This window comes from Tachysurus vachellii, chromosome 11, assembly GCF_030014155.1.
Source record: "Tachysurus vachellii isolate PV-2020 chromosome 11, HZAU_Pvac_v1, whole genome shotgun sequence".
In the NCBI taxonomy this organism is placed as follows: Eukaryota; Metazoa; Chordata; class Actinopteri; order Siluriformes; family Bagridae; genus Tachysurus; species Tachysurus vachellii.
Window position 1 is genome coordinate 9770694 of NC_083470.1, and position 13983 is coordinate 9784676.

Genomic DNA, 13983 nt, shown 5'->3' on the forward strand with positions numbered 1-13983 from the left:
TATCTATGTTGAAATTGTTCCACTCAAGTAGTTTTAATCCAGACATTTCCTATTCAAAATGATTGCAAATCCAATTGTTAAGACTTTCAGTTTCTTCGTATAAAGTCTATGAAAATCCTTAGGGCTGACTATGTGTGGTAGAATCACACCTTGCTGGTTATGCAAAAAATGTTGCTAATTCCTCCAGTCATCTTCAGTAATCAATTTAACCTTCTGAGTTTGATGGTGGAGCCAAACCTTGTCCAGTGCATAATGAAGGAACGCATCCTGGGAATAATAGTCCATGACAAGGCACCGTGCACACAACATTCACACATTCAGTCCAACACGAGACAATTTAGCATAGCCAACTTTTTTTGGAGAAAACTGGAGATCCCAGGTACACAGGCAAACATGCAAAACCCCACAGAGACCATAACGCAAGCTAGGTTAATATAATACAAAATCCTAAATACTAGTAATTAGTACTAAATTAACAACAAACTATTGCTATCTTCATGTGGTCTGTCTTTCCATGATGCTGCCTGTTGACTTGATTGAAGACATGCATGCCACAGCTAAATGTATCTCAATATTATTACTGAGTATTGTTTTTGTGATCGCAAGTTAGCTTTCTTTTACTTGCATGACTTTATCTTTTATTATTTAAATACTTTGTGGCTAGTGTTTGCGTAATGGCTTTGGATAACAGTGGATTTGCTGCTGCTGCAACTTTCTTGATGGTGGAGTCTTAGTTGTGCATCATTTGAATCACTCTGAACTCCTTTTAACCATCATCCTCGAACTGAATTTTAGAGGTCACTTTGGTTAAAAACATATGAATAAATGTACGTGTGTAACTAAGCCAGATACAGTGCTGTAATGTTGGCTCAGATGTATATCAGAAAATGGATGAAAGTGGTTTGAGCGCCTGTATATTAAAGCAATATACCACGCCACCTGCTGGCAAAAAATGGTAAGGTAAGATATCTTAAATGTTAAATTCTTCACAGCATTCATCAGATGTTTAGGAAATGGTGCCAGGTTGGTCGTGTTGGTCAAGAACTATAAATTGTATTTTATGTTACAATCGTTTGATTAATCTTATGTTCTGTTCCAAGAATGCAGAAAAAGCCATATAAACATACTCTGGTCTCCCTGTGCATTTATCACACAGCAGTTTATTTCAATATACATAACAGCATTTTAAAAGCACTGTGGCTCAAACAGACATGCTTTGGATGTTAACATCAGTTTTCCACAGACATATCACAAGTAAATTAGGATTTCCAGATCCCTTTATTCACAGCTTCTCCATCAGGTTAAGTACATGTCGTGATTGTAGTTTTGTAGTACGAGAGCAGATATTTCAGCTTCATGGTAGGTGCTGATTTACAAGGTGCAAAAATGAGTTTTAAATTAAAACCTAGTATTTGTGCAATGAATCAGGTTATTTTAATTGCAATTTAAGGATTGTCTCAGACCAGAATCTGATTAATACTACTGTTTAAGTTTGAGACTATACGGCCATGCTTATGTACTTTTTACTAACTTTTGATTATATACAAAAGGTAACTCATTTTGTCAGCTAATCAACAGGCCATTTTTATGTAATGGGCTATAATGTAAACTTCTACCCATAAACCCTTATTCCCGTTTATTTTCTCTATTATAATTTAACAACAACAAAAAAGAAGATATTTGACAAGTCCTAATCTAACACCAATCCATCAGTGCCAGAGCAATATATAATTTATCATTAAAGCAGCTTGCCTCAGCAAAGCTACATTCTCACCAGAAACCTTTAAGGCTTTCTATAGGTTTTCCCCAAATGGTATTGATGGTACTTTTCCCAAAAAAATCAATACATTATATGTTTATAAACATGGATTGTGCAAATCACAGAACAATTGTTTTTTTAAAACATACACATACAAGGACACCAATATAATTAACACAACAAATGCTACACAGGGCTCATCATATGTGCTTAGTAGTAACAGAAAAGACTGCATGTTTCCTTTCTCAGGTGTTGGCCCATTTACAGGGATAAAACACATTGTGAAAGTGACATGCTGACCCAGTTTTACTTACTGTTTTATTTTGATTAATACTATACCATGCAAGCTAGCCCATAAGGTAGTGTGCCTTTAAATGGGCAGCAAATCAAATCTACCTGTCATCATATTAACATGTATGAAAATAAATATCATATATATGGTGCATTAATAAATAAAATTAATATACTCTGCAAAATGAGGTGTATATGTATTCTTGTTTGAACTGACATTAATTTTTCAGTAATTCACTATGGTCTTCCAATAGCCAATTATTGCAGTTTTACACAAACGATTATGATAAAGTGCGTATAGAAACTAAAAAAAAATGAGTTTTAGTTAATTTAGTACATGAATAATGAGAATGAGTAATAGCCCAGACTGTAGCTGCTGCACTGATCATATTATTGGTTTAGATATGGAAACACATTGAAAGCTGATATGGATAAACTGTACAAAATACAAAATAAGTGCATTTAGATAAGGGATATTAGGATTAATAGACATTGTAAAGGACAGATGAACATTACATATCTACAATGTATAATGTTCTGTAATGTAATGTTCTAAATGAAACATCGGAGGCCCTCGTTATTAGTGCACACACATTTTCAACCTGCCTTAGTGGCATAAGTTTGATAATGAATTAAATTCTATTAACTACCTATTTGGCATAAGTACTATGCAAGTAGTTATGTAAATTTCATTATAATATTAGTAAACTATATAGACAATTTGCTAGGATGTATTGATATATCAAGAGCTTGTCAATATACAAAAGTGTGTCCTAATTGTAGCCCAGTTTCTTCTTGTATTTTTTTTTTGTTTCTGTCCTCCTCTCGCCATATGTGCATGCTAATAAGACAGGAAAACCGCTGGGTATTTTAGGACTAAGAATATGAAAACAGGTTTAAACCATTTGAGGTGATATTTATGTATATATGTATGCCACAGAAGTTATTAGAAGTAGTGTTATTTCACTATAAACTAGTGCCCATGTTAAAAGGACACTGCAGTTTTGAACACAGTTAAGAAATCTAGTTCACAATCATTCTCATTCAGGGTGTTCAAATTTTATATTATAAACGTATAACCTTCAGTGGATAATATTTACAGATAACCTTGCCATAGGTCAAGATAAGTTTCATTATTAATTGATTGGTCATTTGGTCTTTTTTTTATTTTGAATTTATTTCTTTGATTCTGCAACTGCTTGATGTGTAGAGACATCCTGATCATCTGTCTGGACTGAGAATTTGGCTGGATTAACCGGGTTAGCATTTTTGTTAGTATTAGATACAACATTAGATGTAGACTGCTGTACACTGCGAGTAATGGGACCTCTCACTCGCAGAGAGAACTGTTCCTCTGTGCTGGGCTTCAACTGCTTTATTTTCCTCTCTATACCATTTACCTCATTGCACTGGTGCTGTGATTTCCCTAGAGTTACTAAAGACTTAGTTGCCAATGGTGACTGAATTGCTTCCATTAGAATGAGTCTACTTTTTTTACTAATGTGAACTGCTGAGCTTGAAAGTATATCAGATGTTTTAGGCCTAAAATTACGCACAGTAATTTTCCCTTTACCAATTTGAGCCTTGACTGGTAGATTTACATTGCTGGCTGAACCAGATCCATTGGTATGTGTTTTTGCCAAGGATTTCTGTCCTTGATTTAACCTTTGTGGTTTTATTATTACATCTGATACACGTGTACGGATACGTCCGTGGTTTTCTTGTGTTGGCGCAATGCTACTTTTCCTTTTTGGAGGTTTCCTGCAAATAGGTTTCATCGGGCAGCTGAAAGCCATATGTTTCTTTAAGCTGGCATGGTAAGTGAACTCTCTGCTACAGTGAGGACAAACATAAACCTCCATCTCATCTGAACTCTTTCGTCCTACTGGCCTGCCTCTCTGTACCCACATGGATTTCCTCTTACTCTGAGTGCTCAGCTTTGTCTTAGCTTCTGACTCATGGCAATGGAGCTTTTTTGGGTGTCCAAGTTTTTGAGAGACATTTTGTCTAAGGTTGACTCCTCTAGCAGGCAACAGCACTCCATTTTGCACTTTTGCAAACTGCTTTAGTGGAATAGGGTTCTTTTTTGGAGTGTAGCGTTTTTTGTCACTAGCATTAGCACAGGCTAATATGTGCTTGTGCAGTTCAGGCATGTTGTCAAAGCCTCTGCCACACTTGGTGCAGTGAACTGTAGTACTGAATGTCTGAGGGATATTATGAGTGGTGAAGTTAGTGGCTGTGGTGGTGGTTGGGCTGACTGGTGTTTGGTTGTGATATGGAAACGGAGGTGGCTTAAAACTAGGGTAATGCTGGTTAATGCCAAGCCGCACATCTGTAACTTTGGGTTTGACACCTTCAGATGCCATAATCTTAATAGTTGTGTATAACTCCTCAGTAGTGTTTTCACAGTTATTGTCCACTTCTTGTTTTGGAGCTGTTTGGCAAGACTTGCCATATTTGTCTTTTGTGGGACACTCTGTGGTAACAGTACCAGCTCTTAATGGACTGTTATGGTTTTCAGGTCTTAACTTACCATTTTCTACTTCGGTGTGTGAGCATTCCTGACCAGGATGAAGATCTTGATGATGTTGCTCTAGGTTGCAAAGAAAGGCAAATTCTTTGGAGCATATTCTGCAGACATAGATTTTACCAATGCCATGATAACTGGATCGGTGCTGAAATAAACCAGTATCACTCTCAAACAGCTGCACACAAAATTCACACTTATATGGCCACGTGTCTGAGTGTTCACCAATATGCTGAGCCAGACCCTTCATGGACTGGAAGAGCTCATTACAGGCATTACACATAAAACGCTTGCATAGAGGAGACAAGGATGATTGCTCCTCACTCATAGGTTTGGGTTGTATGGAAATGTCTGAGGTTTCCACTTTGAGATTATCCGTGAAGGATGAATTTTCTGTGGCCTCCACTGTTGTCTCTGCTTTTTCTGAAACACTGGGAACAGTTGATGACATTACTGCACCTACTGAATGCTCTAATGATTCTCCAGTAGAGGATGAGTCCAATCCGTGATCTTGAGCCTCAACAGTGCCAGCCTCTGGCAGTTCTGGAACTGATGGTTCGATGTTGGCAGTCTGTAGTTGAGATGAAGGCTGGAGCTCTTGTGCCTCTGTGTGATCTGGTGGTGTTTTATCAAAAAGAGAGTGAACAGCATTAGTTTGGGGTACAGGGGTGGCATTAGAGGACTCCAGTGCAACAGTGTACTCAATAACAACCACATTTGGAGAAAAGCTCAGGGAACTGATGTTTGACTGGTTTACCAACACAGGAGAAATTAGATGTGCTTCAGGTGACAAGACAGAATCAATCACCAAGGTCCTTTGTGCTAGTTGGGCATCGGTAAGAAACTGAGGACCTTGTAAACTTAGAGTTGGGGTTGTGGGGATGAGTGCATGGGTCACACTTCCAGGGGCAGAATTCAGCCAATTGGGAAGAGACACATTAAAAGCTGCCAAAGGATTTCCAACAGAAAGCTCCACAGGAGTGTTGAGTGCTACAGGACTGCAGGACTGAGCAGTGGAGCAGATAGGGTGAAGATCTTGATTGGTTAAGGATGTTTGCGCAGCTGGTAGGAATATCTCTGTGGACTCAGAAGAAGCTGAAAGGGGTTGGGCTACAGAGGCAGTGTGCAATGCTGCATCATTTGGCAGAGATGGGGTTGCATTCAGTGCAGGAGGAGAGGGTGGAGGCAGCTCAATGCTACCAATTTCAGGGTTAGCAGGAACTGGCTCAGACACAGCCACTGTTGGTAAATGAACTTCAGCTGCTTGTGTCGGAACATCCAATACATCATACTGGCTTAGCAGTACTTTCTCCAACATGCTTGAGTTGGGTTTGGTCTTTCTAACTGATGTCTGGAAGGCTAAACATCCATTTGGGTCAGACTCTATACCCTTTCTGCTCATGCTCAGATCCAGAACACAATCAGCTAAGACCTCACTGTCTCGCTTTCCCACAGCACTAGAAAGATCTAGAGGCTGCTGATTGCATGATCTGCCACCAGTTCCTGATGCAGAGCAGTCCAATGGCAAAACTTCCTGAATGGTTTCAGTACTGTATGTAGCTGAATTGACAGTTTCCATTTCTTCTTTTTTAGATAAGCTCATCACAGCAGATGCGCAGTGACTGTCTAACTTTTGCACTTTAGGTGCAGAAGAATCAGTTTCCTGTACAATGGTACATTTCGGCATTGATGCACTGCTCTGCTGTGTAGCATTAGGAGGAGATGTTGTCCTTCTCTTAAACCTGCTACTTGCTGCTGGTAAAAGTGTTAATGATAAAGGTGGGCAAAGTTTTTGTCCTTCACTGATCTGAGAAAATGATGATTTACTGCCATCCTGGTTCTGTAGGAGCTGCTTTAGCTTGGGGGACAGATAGATAGTTTTTTCTTTTTGTAAAACAATTGTCTCTAAAGTCTGGGGGAAAACAGAGCTAATCAATGTACCTTCTGAGGCAGAGGAAGGTGTTGTTAAGATTGATTCAGACTCCAGTTCAGTTTTGATTTGTGGCAGTAAAGGTGGGGTAGATGTCCTCCGTCTGCCAGAGGACTGACCACTGAGGTCAGAGGTCATGTTTCCATCATTAGACTCTATTTTCAGGGTCTGTGTAATTTGAGATGGGTTGACAATAAAGGCATCCAGACCAATCACAGCAGCAGCAGAATTCAGCTCCATCACTTCGCAATTACTGACAGCACTGGTGGAGATTATTTTCCCATCAATGTAGAAGCTGAGGTTCTCAGAGATGTTGCTGGAAATGTCAACCATATACTCCTCTTCTTGCCTGACCTCATCACTGTGATGTGTATTGGAAGAGGTTTCTGGGGCACCAATGGAACGCTGAACCTGTACCCCATTTATGTTTGCAACTTTCTGACGGACACCTCTGGGTAACAGACGACGCTCGTGTATCCTGCGCTCATGTCTTCGCAAGCTGGTCTGAGTTCCAAATGCTTTCTTGCAGTACTTGCAGGCAAAAGAGCACTTAGTCTTTCCAAATTCATCTGAGTTACCCCTTCCCTCCAAATCAGGCACAGGAGAGTTGCTGACTGGCTGGGAAATTAGGGCAAGCTGATCTTCCTCTTGTGAAGAGACCATTCCCTGAGTCTCTCCAACAACCTGTGGAGCAGGGCTAATTATGAGCCCGCCTGTCCTTCTATGAGTGTTATGTCTTTTCTCATGCCGTCGTCGAAGGAACTGTGTACTGAAGCACTTTCGGCAGTAGCGGCATTTAAATATCTGTGTGTTGCAGGATGACAAGGCATGCATGTGCCGTTCAAGGCTTTGCTTGGTGTTAAACCGTCTTTGACAGTGTTGACAGAAGAACATGCATGAACCCTGGTGATGGCCATCAGGTCTGATCTTAAGGTCATATTCAGGGTCCAGGTCAGCATCTGCTTCACACGAGGGAATATCTGATTTATTGTCCTGTTTGAACTTGAAAGTTTCCAAAAGTTCTGTCGTACAGGGTATATTTTGATTTGTTATGCCACTGGTTTGCAAGGGCACTGGCTCCATGGTTGGCCTATCAGTCGTCTGTGCTGGCAAGATGTTTTGGTCCTCCTTAGACTGCTCAATCATTTCATCAGTCCCGCCCTCTGCCTCACTCTCTTTCTCCTTCAATGAGTCATGATGAGGGGGAGATTCCCCAGTCAGAGAATGCTGATGACTATCTGTGGGGCAGTGCAGAATTATATATTGTTGCTGCTCTTCTGATGAAACAAGCAGCTCCTCTGCTTTCACTAATACAACAGATTAAAAATGCACATCAGCTCCTATCCAAAATGTTTATTAATAGTGTCTAATAAACAAATATTCTGAGAACATATTTAGGCTTATTTCTTGCAGCAGTTAAATTGTACCATTTTGATTTATATTGTTTATATGTTTTTGTTCGCTATATGGTATTCCATTATTGCTGAAATCAATATAAATATTTACCATTCTCAGAATCACCCATGTCTTCCTGTGATTGCTGTTGGCAACCACCTGTTTTACTGGCTTTTCCACCTCCTTTCGGTATTTATTGAGATCCAGTTGCCTGGGAGATAAAATAATTACATTAACATCTCATTTCATAATTTAAATCTTTCCTGCAAAAGACAGTGTATTAGAATTTAGTTGTGTATGACTCTCATTGACAGACAAAGTAAGCTATATACAGTCATTACACACAAGATCATCCCAATTAGTTAATGTGTGAAACCACCATCGAGGGATTTGACCAATTAATAGTCACACCCTTCTATATCTTCCAATCTTTATAAAATACTCCTGCACCACTTTGAGATTAAATCCTTTTTTGTGCTGATCTATCATTTCTGTACAAACCAGCTGTATGGTTTTATATCCACATTGAAATGAACATCTGTACAGACTCCCACCACTTAAAACTCAACCAAAACTCAAATAATGATAATAGAGGACATTAAGATGTAACACAATATGATAAACGGAGAAGGTGTTAAACAGCGTAGATGCACTTTGTCGTTGAAGGAGTTTTTAATCTGCGTTTTATAATCTATATCTATTATAACAAGCAAAGTGTGAAGACGTCTGCTCATAATTCTGCAAAAAAACAAAAACAAAGAGTGAGGTACGCCATATTATCACAAGGGTATGACAGTATGGCCAAACACCAGCACCTTCAAGCATTGTACACTTCAATATATCCGAATGGATACGAATTTGACCAATCAGACTATGGGTTTGTTTATATGGCATGACATTGACAATGCAATCACAAAATGCGAAGGCTAGCTTATTAATTAAATGCTTACAAATGTAAGTGATCCAGTCTTACACGAAAACGAGTTAACAGCTGAAAGATGCGTCGTTCATGAGAACAGACGATGGATTTATTCATGCGCTGCAGGTAAAGTCCACATGTTGCGGTGTTGTTTGTGTGCGCGCGCGCTTGTGTGTGTGTGTGTGTGTGTGTATATATATATATACACGTATACATATACGTGTGTGTGTACACATATATATATATATATATATATGTACACACACGTATACATACATACATACACGCGCGCGCGCACATATGTATAAGTGCGTTTTAGACACAGCTCCTTTAAATAAACGCGGCTCTTGCACCGCAGTCTGGAAGGTCACGGTCAGACACACAGGCAGGATTATCTGCTGTTTCACGTCCTGCAAAATCATCGAAAACACAGCAAACGTTTTCAATTGTGGCTATATAATATATTACGCAAGATGATCTGAAAAGCGTCAGCTGGTCACGAGTTAAATGTCATCGTCGTGTGCTATAAACATGTTATTTATTATATTAGCTTATGGCGGTTGGCGAGACTGGTCTATTTTTTTATTAAAAGCTTTATAATAGGTCAGGAATCGCACACCTGTGCATTTCTTACCGGCTTTGTTGGTATCTGGTGACATGTGGGCTGGATTTGGCCTGAACGGTGCTGCAGTACGAGGCCCGGTGGCTAAAAGCTAAACGCTGATATACTTTGTCACTGCAGCAGAGCGCACGCAGAGAAATGCGCATGCGCAAGCGCTCATTCTCATACTGATCCATTCATATCCATGCTGCGTACTACTGTACTAAATAGTCTATATAAGCATTTGCCTATCATTTTTACACTCTATTTAGTACAGCAGAAGAGAAAATGACATTTTCTGCTCATGGAAAACTGCTAATATATGCTCATCTAAGAAATTTAAGGGAATTGTAATTTGAACTTTATTATGAGTATAAATCCCTTTCTAGGTCCAACTCTATGGGATCCAATACATATAAAAAAGCTGTCTGTTTTATAAGGTACCATAATAATAAAAAACTAAAGTTTCCTCCGGGTACTCCGGTTTCCTCCCCGGTCCAAAGACATGCATGTTAGGTTGACTGGCATCTCTGGAAAGTTGTCCCTAGTGTGTGATTGGGCCCCGATTCAGCTCATCAATTACTGACTAGATTTAGGTCATACTTAATTCAACTCCTCAGAGGATTGCCAACCTCAGTAGGTCAAACTTGATTTAGTACCTCAAAGCTTGGAAGTCACCAGTGCATCACAAGGCACCTTGTGCACATATCCACACTCACAACAAGGGCAGTTTAATGTAGACAGTCCACTTACTCACATATTTTTGGGAAGATGGACAAAAAAATGCACATGTACAAATTCACACAGACAAACCAGCTACCTTGGAGCTGTGAGATGGCAATAAATACATGCTGCAATACCATACTGCCATTAGTTAATTTATTCCTATAATTTTCTACTATAAAATCCTGTATGTGTTATCCATCTTATCTGACTAAAGTGAGGGATCTGCCATTTGAGGCTGGTGTAATTGTCTAGGGTGTGGAACTTAAATAAATTCTGACACTTTTAGTTTTGTAATTATTACAAATGACCACTGGAGGTCAGTCTTTCAGTTCTTTAATGGGTCTTTGTCATAAAAGCTCATTTCTGAAGGATTTCAGCATGTACTGAATCCTTCACAGTCTTCAGCTTTAGCTTCCAAAGTACTGAAAACTATTATTTTCCTGTACCAAAAATCATTAAGAATGGATTATTCACTGATACTTGAATGATATTGTATATGATTTTTAGATCAGCCAAGATGCATGACAATACCATTTCAGTCATGACAACTCTCAGAGTGAAGGTAATAAACTTTTATTGAGGGGAAGGGAATTTAGGTAGGTTTGGTCTTGGCTGTTTAGATCTGGTACCCTGCTGCTGCTGAGGTTACACAGAGAGATATGCAGCTGCTGCTGCAAGATAAGGCAGGAGGAACCCTAGATCTAAACAGGTGGAGCTGTAGAGGAAGATGGGAGGAGGAAAATCTCTTGGCATGCATTAAGGGCAAGGCCAGGAGTTTAGTTGGGATAATAAAGTGTTACGTAGATAGGGAGACACAGTGGACAGGCTGCAGTGAAGCAATCAGCATGAAAGTACAGTTTCATGCCTGAACTAGACGTTTATACGATGGACACATAAAAGTTTAATTTCTCATTGGCTGATGGGTGTCTGTTGTTTGTTTGTTTGTTTGTTTATCTGTATGATCATAAAGAATGTTTAGGTATATGTAAGGTCCTTCAAAACCATATTTATAGACTTCCTGTTGAAACAGTCAAATCCTGCAGCTTCTTAAATATCTCAATTTAAATATATAAACTGAAACTTGGATCTGTGTCGAATTTTCATCATGAATTACTTTTTCAAATTTTTAGATCGAATAAATATTTAGCAATTTACGTAATTTGTTATAGTATATGAAATATGCAACCCTGTTATTATCGTAGTTGCTACACACATTCTACACATAGTTGAGGAAGTATCTGGATGGCACAGCAGCAGTTTAGTTATTTATTACATAGGGGAGAACGCCTAAAATTTATTTTGGATGTTCATCTGCTGCTTGTCTTATGTTTTATGAGGTAATTATATGAGGCTTTTTTGGTAAAGCCAGTATTGATGTGTTGAGTGTTGATCTGTTGACATAAGTGAAGTGTTTGCTTTTCTTCTAGAATATTGTCTTCTGTTCACCTTTATTCTGATGCACATATATTTGCCATTACTTCAAGTCTATGTTATCTTTGATTTATCACTGATAAATATGTTATAAGTTATAGTTTGTAGATTTTATAGATTTGTAGCCCACATCACATCACATCAAGTCAAGTCAAGTCAAGTCAAGTCAAGTCAAGTCAAGAAGCATTTATCATTATTACTGCTTGATTTATGAACAACGCAGAGAAGAAAAGGATTATAAAGCTGGTGTTGGGTCTGCCTGGCATGAGTATTGCTGACAAAACTGACTGTGGAATGTGCATTTAATACTGGCATGTAATGTCTCATGGGATTTAAATTCAATTGTGACTGTAATATAATTATGCATGCATGTTTGTGTGTGAGTGTGTGTTGTTTAAACATTGTATTCAGCACATCTATACATCTAAAGAAGAATCAATTAACATGTTTAGATAAATCTCTCTCTCTCTCTCTCTCTCTCTCTCTCTCTCTCTCTCTCTCTCTCTCTCTCTCTCTCTCAGTGGAATGTACATATTGTGCACCGTTGATCTGACGTGTTTGCAGAACCACGTCTGTCTGTGTAAGCATGTGCATGTGTGTGACAGCACCAATTATACACACTTCTTCAACTGTTAAACTGTTATAATCATAAAGACTGTCCTGTTTATACTCCAATATCCATATTAACATTCATAGCACTTTTTGACCTTCTAGTATGCAGTTGCAGAAGAGCAATTATTTAGAGAGCAGTCACCCAAAAGAGGACATTTCTTTGCCACTGGCTTGCTCATTATGGATCTGAATCTACATTTAGATTTATGTAAGTGCTATACAAATAAATGGAATTGCATTCATCTGGTATGTGTTTTTTTGTGTCTGTATATTATGTGAACTGAATATTATCATTGATTTTCTAGAGTGTGGCTCAAGAGAGAAGAATTTCCTTACTTTTGGTTTATGTCAATATGAAGCGGAGCTGAGCTCTGGTGTGTACATATATACTGTATATCTAAATACACACAATATGTTTATAGATATTAATTCTCATGAGGGTAGCACCCAAAGAAGCCTTTATTTTGTCACATATACATCACAGCACAGTGAAGGGTCAGAGCAGAGCATTAAGGGCTGGGGGCCTTGCTCAATGGCCCAACGGTGGCAGCCGGCAGTGCTGGGGCTTGGTCCCCGATCCTCCGATCAACAACCCAAAGCTTTAACCACTTAAACCCCTACTGACATAAGTTTAAATCCTGCATGTAATAATGTATCTCTGGTGATACATTCATGATGCTTCCACAATATAATACAATAGCACAGCTCATTATTTGGAGGTTTTCTGTTATGGTGTGTATTGTGTTGTATCATGTTGTGTTTTTACAAGTGTATCTGAGTGTACCTAAGCCAGTTCTGACATCCTGTGCATAACAAACAACAGTTTCACTGTGGTTTTACCAGAGAAAAACACAGAATATGTGCACTAGACACCATAATTTTATACAATTTTAGTTGTGTTGTAACAATTGGGACGTGGCAGTACATATGTGTGGAGTCACTTTATTATATAGAGAAGGAAAAGCAGACATATGTCCAAAACCACACTACAACTGGGGTCAACTCAGAGGCAGTTAAGTCCATACTGTACTTTGAAAACACTAGCAGAATCTCAGAAAACCTACTTTAGACATCATATATTGAATAATGGTTATCAACACGATGAAGAGTAAGAAACAGGCACACAGTTTATAGAGATGCAACATGAGGTGAACCAGGCACATGTCTGTAACCACAGCCTGTTCAGTGTAAAGTGCAGTAGTGTTTCCATTTAACCTTATCTAATAATCTTATCTAGATGTCTGGTGCATTTTTGAAATGCATTGCTATAAGATGGTTTAAGCAGCTATTAAAAATGAAAGATGGAAAAATTTATATTTTGATGAACTTAATATATTTATATATTAATTTGTATATACACTACATGGCTAAAATAATGAAGAAAAACTATCAAACTAAAAATATTAGTTGTTATTGCATATAATTGACATCAGTTTTTCACATTATCGATTATATCGTTGTTTTTGGTTCTTTTTATTTACTACCGCCAGTGAGGTACACCCTGAATGTGTGTCATTGGACTGGAGGAAACCAGAGTCTCTGGAGGAAACTCCCAGTGCACAGGGAAAATATGCAAACTCCACACACACAGGGCAGAGGCAGACATCAAACCCTCAACTCCACTAAGAAAAAGACTTTTTGTACGTTTATAAATGCTAGAATTTAAAATATCCCTTAATGGAATATTACATTTAATAGGTAAACTGTAGATAACATCGTTTAGGGTATCATACCTAAAATAATAAGACAATATTTCGTTTAATGCGCTTTATGATGTTTTACAAATAACAGA

The 13983-nt window shown here is 38.5% G+C and overlaps 1 protein-coding gene across 1 annotated transcript; it reads right to left on the reverse strand.

Annotated features, from left to right (window-relative positions):
* Nucleotides 1-1127: 1127 nt before the first annotated feature.
* Nucleotides 1128-9568, reverse strand: prdm2a (PR domain containing 2, with ZNF domain a). Its single transcript, XM_060881253.1, has 3 exons — nucleotides 9456-9568; nucleotides 8014-8113; nucleotides 1128-7814 (listed from the first exon to the last, which is right to left on the reverse strand). The coding sequence occupies exons 2-3, from the start codon at nucleotides 8030-8032 to the stop codon at nucleotides 3226-3228; spliced, it is 4608 nt and encodes a 1535-aa protein (XP_060737236.1). The 5' UTR covers nucleotides 8033-8113; nucleotides 9456-9568; the 3' UTR covers nucleotides 1128-3225.
* Nucleotides 9569-13983: the final 4415 nt, after the last annotated feature.